Source organism: Echeneis naucrates, chromosome 7 (genome assembly GCF_900963305.1).
Source record: "Echeneis naucrates chromosome 7, fEcheNa1.1, whole genome shotgun sequence".
NCBI lineage: Eukaryota > Metazoa > Chordata > Actinopteri > Carangiformes > Echeneidae > Echeneis > Echeneis naucrates.
Window position 1 is genome coordinate 6,389,620 of NC_042517.1, and position 12,465 is coordinate 6,402,084.

A 12,465-nucleotide genomic window follows, 5' to 3' on the forward strand; every position below is an offset into this window, starting at 1 on the left:
GTGACTAAAGCACCAACGAACCAACTTATTTTTAGTGTCTGTTGGCCCTGCGATGGGCTGGTGACATGTCCAGGATGAATGAATGAATGAATCGGATGTTATACTTTCCTTTTGTCTGTTCTAACTGAGCCTTTTTCCACAAATACACCCTCAAATTGTTGCTTGTTTATCCGAATCATGGAAGTAAATAAATGCTCCTTTTCAGTTTCCTATGCAAATATAATTTTATCATTTCCCTGTCAAAACAACTACCAGGGTGAGACTCTTCAAACCCGCAAAACAACAATGCTGCGTTTACGCTGCGCAGCTCGGAGGAGCGTCAAGTTTCCTGTGCTTGCCCTGCTGGAGTCAGCCCAGCTCAACAGATTCCCCAGCAAGCTAACCAGAGACCTGCACTGAACACATATCCTGACAATGAGAGGTGTTCTGCAAGAGCGGAAGAACAACTAAGTAGCCGGGATATTGATATAAACACGTAAGTGGTCCAAATCGGATATTACTCTTTTGCTGCAGGTTTTTTTACGGGATACTTTAACGTTAGCTAGCAGCAGCTAACCTTTGCTGAACAAAACCGTCGTGATGCACTTAGGAGGCTCAGAATCAGTCTGCAGCTCACCTCCACCACCTGCTCATGTCATTAATTGAGGTAGTATCGTGAAGAATGCCATCTTTGTTGTCATGCTTTGTGGCATGTTTTTTTGTGTGTGTAGTTATGCTGCTAGGTATCAAGGTTGACACTACCGTTAGCTAACTCGAGACACGTTAGCTAGCTGCACCGTCAACAACGTTGTCCGGATGTGTTAACAAACCGGCTGATATTATCTCGTTCAAAGCAAGGTGTTTATATTTGATGGTGCTTTATTTGCTGCCTTTGTTTCAATAACCGAGAAGGATAGAGCTGAAGAATATCTGCCTCCACGATCTGTTTCAGAAAAAGGCCATCCAGATGGTGATCATGTCAGGCACAGCCACTGTGCTACAGCAGTTTGTCAGTGGGCTGAAGAGTCGAAATGAAGACACCAGGGCGAAATCTGCCAAAGACCTGCAGCACTATGTGACCACAGAGCTGAGAGAGGTACCTCCAACACAAACAAACAAACAAAAGTAGAAAAAAATCATGAGGACGTCATTGCATTTCCACTGAATCATACTAAATGAGTGATGCTGCCACGAGATGTTCAGTGTAAAGCTGCTGTGATCACAGGGCAACATTTCTTTGTCGTTGGAAACGCACATAATTGTGTCTCCTCAGAATACTTTAGAGAATCTGTGTTTACTTATTGAGACCTCCCAGTATGTTTGTTTTGGTGACACTGGTTGTGTGCCTTCCACAGTTAAGCCAAGATGAAGCCACTACATTCTATGATGAGTTAAACCATCACATATTTGAACTGGTATCCAGTTCTGATGTAAACGAGAAGAAAGGAGGCATTCTTGCCATTGGTAAGTTGTATCCACAATCAAGCTCATTTAGTTTACTTTTGTCCCTACGTTGCTTACTTAACCTTCCCTTGTTTATATTGTATGCAATATATCTAAGATGGTACATAACTTAATTAATTTCTTTCAGTGAGTCTGATTGGAGTTGAGGGAGGCAATGCCACCAGGATCAGCCGTTTTGCAAACTACCTCCGCAACCTGCTCCCCTCCAGCGACCCTGTGGTGATGGAGATGGCCTCTAAAGCTATGGGCCACTTGTCTATGGCTGGGGACACCTTTACTGCAGAATATGTGGAGTTTGAGGTGAAAAGGGCCTTGGAGTGGCTTGGAGCAGACAGAAATGAAGGAAGACGCCATGCCGCAGTAAGTGAATAGCTGGCAGCTGGAACTGTGTTTGTTGTTTAAATACCACAGCGTCTTGGTGGTGACAATTTAACTCAGGGCTGTTCCAATGCAATGTAATATTGTTCTGTTATGTAGTCATGGTTTAGATAATTAAGGCAATTTTATTTTAGTTTAGTTAATTGGAGTCACCGGTGAGTGGAACTAGTGCGATATAACCCTGCCTGTGTAAAAAAAAAAAAAAGATAAAATATATGTCATGTTACCTTCTCTACAACTGTTGGTCCCTGCTATTCCCCCCTCCAAATGCAGGCAGACAGTGCATAGATTTTATGCAGGTCTATTTATTGAGAAAATTTGTGCCCCCTTCCTCACTTGTGTAATGTGCATAACGCGCTTGTGAGACATATCTGTAAACATTGTAAAAGATTCTATGATAGTGAAAACTAGCTTGGTGACGTAGCTCAGTGGTAGAATCCATTCTCTGCATGCAGAGGCCCCGGGTTCAAACTTCAGCCACAAGGCAAAGCCGTTGAGCCTGAAAAAATGGGGAGGGTTGTGGCATGAAGGCCACCCGGCATAAAAACCTGATGTTAGTTGTTAGGTGCCAATGAGTAGAGTAGATTTCATTGATGAAATCGGTCAAACTCATAGGAAGAACATGAAGTGAATGTTAATACATTCATGCTTATGTAGCTGTTATCATGATGGCAGTAAAAATGATTTAATATGAGAAACATTACATTTCATGGTCTGTTTCCTTGATAAAACTGCTTGACAGAAAGTTTGAAAAATCTTTACAGCCCATAATTTCCTTCATTAAGGGTAACACGTGAGATTTGTCCAATTCACAGCAAATACATTTATTTACACTCAGACCATAAAAATGTTACAGCTTGATAGAAACAGTCTTAAGACAGATAATTTTTATTAGGCCGAGGTGATAGCTGTGATAGGGAGTCAGGCTTGGAATAAAAAATTCAAGACAATGTCAAAGACAATATTTCAAAGGTGCAGCAGTGCACACAAATTAGATTTTCAGTTACACAATTTATGAATTTTGAGGGTTGAACTTTAAATCCACGATATAACTGCCTCTTTTCCAATAGCATGTAAAGTTTTGTATTTACACTGTAAAGAAGTAAACCTAGAGAGGCAATAAACAGAACATTTTCCCGCCCATTTCAGGTGTTGGTGTTGAGGGAGCTGGCTGTCAGTGCACCCACCTTCTTTTTTCAGCAAGTGCAGCCCTTCTTTGATAACATCTTTTACGCAGTATGGGATCCCAAGCAGGCCATCCGAGAAGGGGCTGTATCTGCCCTGCGGGCCTGTCTAATCCTCACCACACAGAGGGAGACCAAAGAAATGCAGAAACCACAGTGGTACAAAGTATGGCATTTCAATCACATTTTTGAAGAAAGACTCTTTCTCAGGGAAAACCCATGAACATATAGTCATGAGTGTTTGTGTTTTCTATTACAGCAAACCTTCGAGGAGGCAGAAAAAGGCTTTGATGAGACATTGGCTAAAGAAAAAGGAATGAATCGTGATGACAGGGTTCATGGTGCTCTTCTAATCCTCAATGAGCTGGTTCGCATCAGCAGTATGGAAGGAGAAGTGAGTTTCTATTTCACTTAGGATGCATTCCACCCATCTGAAATCAAAGCACTCCTCATTAACCTATTTTCATGACAGCGCATGCGTGAGGAAATGGAGGAAATTACGCAGCAGCAGTTAGTCCACGATAAGTACTGCAAAGAGTTGTTGGGATTTGGAACCAAGCCCCGCCACATCACACCCTTCACTAGTTTCCAGTCGGTCCAGCCTCAGCCGTCAAATGCCCTCCTGGGCTTGTTGGGCTACAGTACACCTCAGGGCTTTCTCAGCTTTGGAGCTGTGCCGGCACCTGCCAAGAGCTCCCTGGTGGAGAGCCGATACTGTCGTGAGCTGATGGAGGAACGATTTGACCAGGTAGATTATAGATCAGGGCTGCTACGTACCTACTGATGAGCTTACTGTTTTTTTTGTTTTGCTTATGGATGCCTATATGAACTGCTAAATTGAGATTAGATTGCCCACAAAAAATATGTTTGAATTTTTACAAGTGAATTTTCTTTCTCTTTTCACAAGATTCATCTCCCCAATGTTCCATGAAGGTGATAAAAGTTAAGATACGTTCTTTAGCCAAACACGGACTGACACACAAAACTGGTCTTTTTCACTAGAATTAGTCTTCTTGACAAAGTATTGGCGTGTTTTGTTCAGATTGAACTAATTACCATGATCCTGAAGGTTCAACATTGTAAATTGATAAATATTAAAACTAATTGAGGCAGTGTGCGTGAGTTTCTGTGACAGTAATGCCCCCACAGTGGGCTTGTGAAGACATTTGAAGTATGTAACGCTTGTGAACAACGCAAGTCCAGAATAGAAAACACAAACTTTTATTATGTTCTTTTGCCAGGTGTGTCGGTGGGTGCTGAAATACAAGACCAGTAAAAACCCTCTGATCCAGATGACCATCCTAAACCTGCTTCCACGTCTGGCTGCCTTCCAACCACATACCTTTACAGGTCGGACTAACTCACGTTTGAATATCCTCCAACATCCGTTTGAATCCAATATTGATGCATTTAACAGGAGCTACGCATTCCTCCCATCAATATACCCACTGCTTAGAGGCAAGAAATGTGAAGAGATCACGATTGTCTCTCCTGATGCCAGTGGGCTTCATTCTTGTATGTTCTTCCAGTCAGCTGTTGCAGCCTACACAGAGCCTTACGTCTGTGCTTAATCATTGACTTTGTGATTGCTCCATCCACCATGCAGACCAGTACCTGTCAGACACTATGGGCTACCTACTGGGCTGTTTGAAGAAAGAGAAAGAGAGGACAGCAGCTTTTCAGGCTCTGGGATTGCTGGTAGTGGCTGTCAGAGCAGAAATTCAGCCATACCTCTCCAAGATCCTTGAGATCATCAAGGCTGCCCTGCCGCCTAAGGATTTTGCGCACAAGTCAGTAACAGAAAACACAACATTGTCTCACTGTTTGTGTCAGTGTTTAGATGCTGTGTAATACTTTGCTTACTGTTTTGGTATGTCTATATAAAGTATTAGACTTTTGATATATTACACTTCTGTATTTATAGTTGTCTGTTAAAATGTATTAGATTTTACAGTGATTTACTGCTCACTGTTACTTGGAGAGGAATTGGCAAGTGAATGAGGAACTGACTTTGGACACAACCCTTGTTTTACTACACTGCTTTTGTTGACTTGTGCCTAGAGCCTAACTCTAATCCCCAAACTTAAACCTAACCATTGTGCTTGACATATTTTAATAATCTGTCTACTTTTGTAGTTTTTGTTAAGTTTGATCCTCCTTAATTTCCCTACGGCAAATGTAACTAACTGTGGATTAAAAAAAAACAAAAAAAAACGCATCTAATATTTATCTTTCAAGTAGTATCTGCTCTTCTGGGGATCTGTTTAAAAATGATTTTGATATTATATTAATATATGTTGACTTTATGAAATGATAAAAGGTGACATATGACACCTTGCCGTGTTCTCTATGTGCAGGAGGCAGAAAACCATGCAAGTAGATGCCACCGTGTTCACGTGTATCAGCATGCTTTCCAGAGCCATGGGCCCCAGCATCCAGCCAGACATCAAGGAGCTGTTGGAGCCTATGTTGGCTGTGGGCCTTAGGTAGGACAAAACAAATATTGCTACAATGTTAAATAATTCAACAAACATTGATTTTTTTTTTTTAAACGTGGCAAATTTTAAATCCAAAATGTAAATTATTTTTAGACATTTTATTTAGCCTTTATTTAACCATTCATATTTGCATTCAGTGACCGTGCGTCACTTCCTTGTCTTCCTGTAAAGATTGCATTAATGATTACATTCACCTGTTTGACCACCTTTCTTATCCATCTAGTCCTGCACTGACAGCAGTGCTCTATGATCTGAGCCGTCAAATCCCCCAGTTGAAAAAGGACATTCAGGACGGTCTTCTGAAGATGCTCTCCCTGGTTTTGATGCACAAGCCATTGCGTCATCCTGGCATGCCCAAAGGCCTGGCTCACCAGCTGGCCTCACCGAGCCTCACAAACATCCCTGAGGCAAGCGATGTTGGCAGCATCACACTGGCCTTGCGCACACTAGGAAGCTTTGAATTTGAGGGTAAGAACCTAGAAAACCTTGAAAAATGCACCATTTCTACAAAACGTTGGTTCTAATTTTGTTTTGTTTTAATGCAGCAAACTCAGTTGAATTTGTATCAAAAATAAGATTCCATTAGCAGAGTAAAATGTACCACTTCTCAAGTCTGGCTGGTAATATTCCAGAAAATCATAGAGAAATAACTGAGGGAGTTAATGTGTTTTTGCTTGCTCACTGCAAATTCAGTTAAAAAGAAAGTAAAAACATTTTTTAAATTTTAGACATAAATCATGGTAAAGAATGCAGTGGAGCGGTTGTGTCAACAGCTTATATCTGCACTACTCAGAGGACTTTGTACAGCATACCACTATAAATAATACAAATAATAAATATAAAAGCCAGGCGTAAACTGTATACTTGTTTTAGTTTCTTGTCTTTCTGTTTTCACAAAATTTGCTTATTTCTGGTAAAAAATCATTAAGCTATATTTTTATAGAGGATTATAGCTCTAAAAAGCCAAATATTGAGTGAACCAATGTGACAGTCTCTCTGTTCACAGCAGGGGCTCACTGCATGTATTATGTTTGCAATGACAAAATGACAAACTTTCCTGAGAAACTCAAGCTGTCCAAAATGTAGCTTACCATGAAATACTGAGTCTCTTTTTGTCTTTAACCAGGACACTCCCTCACTCAATTTGTTCGCCACTGTGCCGATCACTTCCTGAATAGTGAACACAAGGAAATCAGGATGGAGGCAGCTCGTACCTGCTCACGCCTTCTGACCCCTTCCATTCACTTGATCAATGGGCATGTTGTCAGCCAGACAGCTGTGCAGGTTGTCGCAGATGTTCTGAGCAAGCTGCTAGTTGTTGGAATCACTGACCCAGGTAATGCATGAAAAAAGTAGAGAACAGATCTGGTCAGTCTGAATGAAAATCTTTGATGTGATGATTAGTGTATTCAAAAGATCACTGTCAAAGCACTGAAAAAAAATAAACCATGTTATTTGGCTTTTTTTGAAATAGATGGTACATACATGGTTTTTCACTGTTTAATTACACATCTGAAACTCAGTTACAACCGTATATTTTTATATGAGTGAAAATCAGTTGATGCTGATAAAGAATGAAGAGTTAGTACAATGCAGCAGAAAATTAGTAGTATTACCGTGTGCATTTGTTGAGTATTGCTTTCTTTCTGTTTATGATGTGTTGATTAATGTATTTTTCTTGTCCCTGTTTCATGCAGACCCAGATATTCGATACTGTGTGTTGGCATCTCTTGATGAGCGTTTTGATGCACACCTCGCCCAGGCTGAGAATTTGCAGGCGTTATTTGTTGCACTCAATGATGAGGTGTTTGAGATCAGAGAGCTGGCTATCTGCACAATCGGACGCCTAAGCAGCATGAACCCTGCCTTTGTAATGCCCTTCCTACGCAAGATGCTCATCCAGGTGGGACAGTCAAAAAAATAATAATAAAATAAATTCATAAATGAATAATTGAACATCTGAGCTTGATGTTGATCGTTCAACCAAAAATGTTGAAATCATCTTACACATGTCCTTTCAAAAGAATGTTTTAATGATCAGTTAAAGGTTCCAATCTGTGCATTCAGGTTTTATATAGAAATGGTAACATACCTTCCTTGGTTTAAACACGTCATCTGAGCCATTTCAAATCAAATTATTATAATAATGATGTGAAATAGAGCATGTGTGTGTGTGTCTATGGTTCTTTTGTGTTTTTTCATTGAAAGACTTTATAAAAATAATTATAAGTAGTATGTACTTTTTTTTTTCTTTTTTTTTTTATCTTATTAATGAATGAACTTTGTTTCCAGTACGGTTATCATATACCTATACCTAAGATAATGAGAGAAATACAATATTTTGAAATGTATGTTAAATTCCTGCCTGTTGTTTCAGTGAGATACCTACAGAGGGCAGAATAGGCCATGGTATAACGCTCATTTAAAAACCCAAAGAAGCCATATGTAAAGACTAATGTGTCTTCTTTAAAGATGGTTTTAAGGCCATTATGATATAGACACAGATCCATAACACCATTATGTACACTATGAATTCACCAGCCTAAGGTTTATTCCCCATTCAGAGTCTTGGGTGTGTTTTGCTTACCTCTGTGTTGAATTTCATTTCAGATCTTAACAGAGTTGGAGCACAGTGGTGTTGGCAGGAACAAAGAGCAGAGTGCTCGTATGCTTGGCCATCTGGTCTCTAATGCCCCTCGCCTCATACGGCCTTACATGGAGCCCATCCTCAAGGTATAACTCTGTTAGTTCTTTGTTGTGAAGATGTATAAATTTGTACATGTATCCATACACCACTAAATGCGGCCTCAGTATATACTTAGCTTGAACTGCTACAAGCTGAAGTTCATTACACATTAGCTCTTCTAACACACAATTTCTGTCTGTGAAACCTGAGGGGCATTGAAGCAGTGGCTTATGGGACGCCTTTTACCTTTTTGCTTTTACAGGCTCTTATCCTGAAACTGAAAGACCCAGACCCAAACCCAGGAGTGGTTATTAGTGTCCTTGCAACAATTGGCGAGTTGGCCCAGGTAAGACTTTACATTGTATTTTGTGAGGACAGTATGACTTCAAATTAATTTTACAGCTACTGCTCATTGAGACTCAGTAAATCTGGGAATCACTTACCCTGTGCCCATTATTGTGTTATTTTGTATTCAACCGGAGTTCATGTTATGTTCATGTTATGAATCTATGCTTAGAAATCTACCCATGGATGTGTGCCTTCCTCCACCCTGTCTAGGTGGTACAATGGTCCATAAAGAGACATCAGCAAAGCACAGTTAAAGGCAGGCAGTCCTTACAGTTCAGAGACAGTGCAGGAGATGCTCAGGTAGACCGAGCACCAACGGTGCAGGAAGAGGCAGATACCCCGCTGTTCTCAAACCAGCACGAAACGATGCAGGAAAATGTAGGAAATATAGATGAAAGACATCGATTGCAAAGTCAACCACTGCTGTAACATGTGAATTTTCACATCTGAGGGACTGGTATGGGATGGCATTATCTTAACTTGTCATCTTCATATTGAAAGATCTATATAAGCAGAGAGCCCTTTTCTGTAGAGAGGAAAAAAAAAAAAAGATTTCGGGAACTTTTTGATTAAAAAAAAAAAAAAAAAAAACCCAGAACATTCCTCAACCCTGACATATCTGACTCAGGGACATACAGAAGAATTGACTGACTGAATGCAGATGTTCACAACCAAATAAAAAAGTGCCTTTAGAATAACTCATAAATGCTTCAATAACATTAAAATTACACACATGAGCTGTTGAGTCATGTCCTCATATTCATTTTCATATTCATATAAAAATGTGCATAAAGCATTTGGTATTTTAGGAAATCCTATTGACAGGAAATTTGGACCATTTTGAAATTTCCAGACTTTTGATTAGTTCTGTGCCTGTTCTGCCAGGTGAGTGGCCTGGAAATGAGGAAGTGGATGGATGAACTTTTTCCAATCATCATGGACATGCTGCAGGACTCCTCCTCATTGGCCAAGCGGCAGGTATGTGAAGAAAATGAATACCAGCTTTGTCTGGTTCAATTTTTTTTTTCTCCCCCATCTCCCAGAAATATTAAAATTCTGAGGAATATTTGTTTATTTGGCACAGTAAATACACATGTACTTAAGTAAACACACCAGGATGATATTTATGGAAATGTTATAAGTCTGTCATAGCATTATGAAAGCATTGTGCTTCTGCTATTTCCTTTTCAAACAGCACTGTGTGTTCCTGAATGAACAATAGGAAACATCACTGGATTACAGTGGCTGAATAAGGGACTGAAAAGTAGTATTAAGGTGCTGGCCAGGCAAATTGGATCAATGATTGTCATTTTTGATTTAGAAAGTGAACCACAAGAATATGACAAAATCAAAAGTACTTAGTAATGTTTTTCCCCTTTCATGAATATATTTTATCACCAGAATGTAAAATAGAAATATGAGTAAAAGTTCAGTCTTAAAGAAAATCTGTTCCTGTATTTCCATCAGGTGGCGCTGTGGACACTGGGCCAGCAGGTGGCAAGTACAGGTTATGTGGTGGAGCCTTACCGCAAATACCCTTCCCTTCTTGAGGTGCTACTCAACTTCCTCAAAACGGAACAAAACCAGGGGATCAGGAGAGAGGTATGCATGATTGCCTCTATCTTGGCATTGATCTACTGACTTTTGACCAGTTAATTATAATAACACAAACAATATGAGGCTATGCACACTTTCCATATTTACCCACACATAGTAATGTGGAAAGTCATAAGCAGTGTTAGAAATGAAAATTTGTTCTCTCGCCTATTACCTTATGTAAGACTAAGAGAGTGACTTATCGGTGTGGTGTATGGCACAGGATAATGGCACTGGCAACTTGCACTGTCTCCACTAACTAACTAATCTGATATCCTGATGGGCTAATTAATCCAATAGGGTGTGAAGGTTTACTATTTACTGCCATAGCTCCAAGTAGTGCCATAAGCTCATCCTGAAGTTCTCAATGAACATCCCACTCAATCAAGTATCAAATACCTGCCACCTGTTTTCCTCAAAGATGGCTCTGCACTTTGCTTACTGAGTCTGGATTTACATCACTTGCTTATAATTCTTGTCATTACTCAGGATCACACACATTTGTTGCTGATTTCATTTTTAATTGTGATGTAGATAATTCTTACTTAGCCAATAAGGAGATGAATATACGGTTGTAACTGAGTTTCAGATGTGTAATTAAACAGTGAAAAACCATGTATGTACCATCTATTTCAAAAAAAGATTGCCAAATAACATGGTTTAGTTTTTTCAGTGCTTTGACAGTGATCTTTTGAATACACTAATCATGACATCAAAGTCAAGCGCAAGTCTGATTGAGATTACTAACTGTGTGTACATGTATCTCCAACAGGCTATCCGTGTTCTTGGTCTTCTTGGAGCACTAGACCCATACAAACACAAGGTGAACATTGGGATGATCGACCAGTCACGAGATGCCTCTGCTGTCAGTCTCTCTGAGTCGAAGTCCAGTCAGGACTCGGGTAAGCTTGTCTTAACTATTGCTAATTAATTTGTGGAAAAAAACAAGAAAACAAAAAGCTTTTTATTTTTCATTTGTGAAAATACTTTCTCACCAAAAGTCTCAAACCACTGATTATCCAAATTTTTTTTATTTAAGTTATAGCTGAATCAAATTTTCAGTGCAACGGCTATGTGACTCTTATGGGGGATGTTGGGGTGCTAAGTGGTAAAAGTTACAAGACTAACTTTTTTTGGAGAAAAGATGTTTTCACTAAGGATAACAAGAAAGCTGTCTTACAGTAGCTCTTTCAGCGCTACTCACCTTCCAAAGGCCATTATGGAGGTGAGCGGATGCATCTGATGGCACAGTTTTTTGGGGGGGTGGAGGGGTGCTTTTTCATACCTTTTATTGTGGTGCCATTGAAAGTGGAAGCCGGAAGCAGGAAGAGAGAGGGAGAGGGACATGCAGCTTCTGTCTGTGGGTCAGAGTCGAACCCTGGACATTGTGATGCGATCCATGCAGCCATATAATGGTGATTTCTCCAAACTCCTACGGGACATAAAACAGTCTGAAAGATATAGACGATAGCTCATAGTCTTTTGTGCACTTTGAATTGAGTGACCCATATAGTGTCTTAATTGGATGAACAGTCCTCCACAGATGGATTTGGGAGATGTCATTTTATCGCTGTCTCCCCTTATGACTGTACAGCCATCAAACCAGATGTCCTGCTGTCCCCGTGGAGCTGTGTCTCAGTAAAGCTGATCAGGTTACTCTTTCGAAAGTTCTCCTCAGGTCTGAGACGCGTTGCAATCTTAGCTTTATTACTCAGTGATCTGACGTTTGACAGAGTAATAGCTGAAAGCCACATCACGAGGAAATAGAACAAACCTCCTCCAACACTTGCATAAGTACAAATCAAATCAAACTGGAATATCTGTCAAAGAAATCACAGATATTTTCCCCAAATCTCCCAGCCTAAGGTGTAATCTTCCCTGGTTGTATGCACAGAATCCCCTCAGTTAGTTAGTTTTTCTGGTTTTTCTTTTTTACTCATTATGTACCAAGTATGCACTCTGTATGTACTGCAGTTTGAAAAGACAGAAACTATGGCTTTGGGTTTGTAATTTGTTGGAACATTCACCCTTTTGGATTCATCATTTAGTTTTTATCGGACCTTTAGAAATCATCACCTTCACCATCAGTGAAACTGTAGTGTAAATATTTAATTCAGTGGCATTGAATATAGACAGCCTGAATCTGGCTTATCTGACTTGACTTTTAATTATTCACATCTCAGTTTTTATTTTGGAGAATATCTGATAAAGTCCTTATAATTCAAATACAGTTGAGCACATGATATGATTAGCCGCAGGCCGTTCGTTGTTTTTAATGTGTTTATTTTCTGGGTGAAACTTCTTTGGTTGCTATGGAAATTAGGTGATGTAA

The 12,465-nt window shown here is 39.8% G+C and overlaps 1 protein-coding gene across 1 annotated transcript in view; it reads left to right on the top strand.

Annotated features, from left to right (window-relative positions):
* The first annotated feature begins 343 nt into the window (after nt 1–343).
* The window catches only part of mtor (mechanistic target of rapamycin kinase), a 76,447-nt gene continuing 64,325 nt past the window's right edge, over nt 344–12,465 (top strand). The window contains exons 1-18 of the mRNA XM_029505757.1: nt 344–475; nt 932–1,075; nt 1,335–1,443; nt 1,571–1,803; nt 2,971–3,171; nt 3,265–3,399; nt 3,478–3,753; nt 4,247–4,355; nt 4,612–4,795; nt 5,363–5,491; nt 5,727–5,971; nt 6,630–6,839; nt 7,201–7,406; nt 8,114–8,236; nt 8,452–8,535; nt 9,423–9,515; nt 10,005–10,139; nt 10,906–11,035. Of these exons, the coding sequence (XP_029361617.1) occupies nt 947–1,075; nt 1,335–1,443; nt 1,571–1,803; nt 2,971–3,171; nt 3,265–3,399; nt 3,478–3,753; nt 4,247–4,355; nt 4,612–4,795; nt 5,363–5,491; nt 5,727–5,971; nt 6,630–6,839; nt 7,201–7,406; nt 8,114–8,236; nt 8,452–8,535; nt 9,423–9,515; nt 10,005–10,139; nt 10,906–11,035 (2,731 nt within the window). The 5' untranslated portion in view covers nt 344–475; nt 932–946. The remainder of the gene's footprint in view (nt 476–931; nt 1,076–1,334; nt 1,444–1,570; nt 1,804–2,970; nt 3,172–3,264; nt 3,400–3,477; nt 3,754–4,246; nt 4,356–4,611; nt 4,796–5,362; nt 5,492–5,726; nt 5,972–6,629; nt 6,840–7,200; nt 7,407–8,113; nt 8,237–8,451; nt 8,536–9,422; nt 9,516–10,004; nt 10,140–10,905; nt 11,036–12,465) is intronic.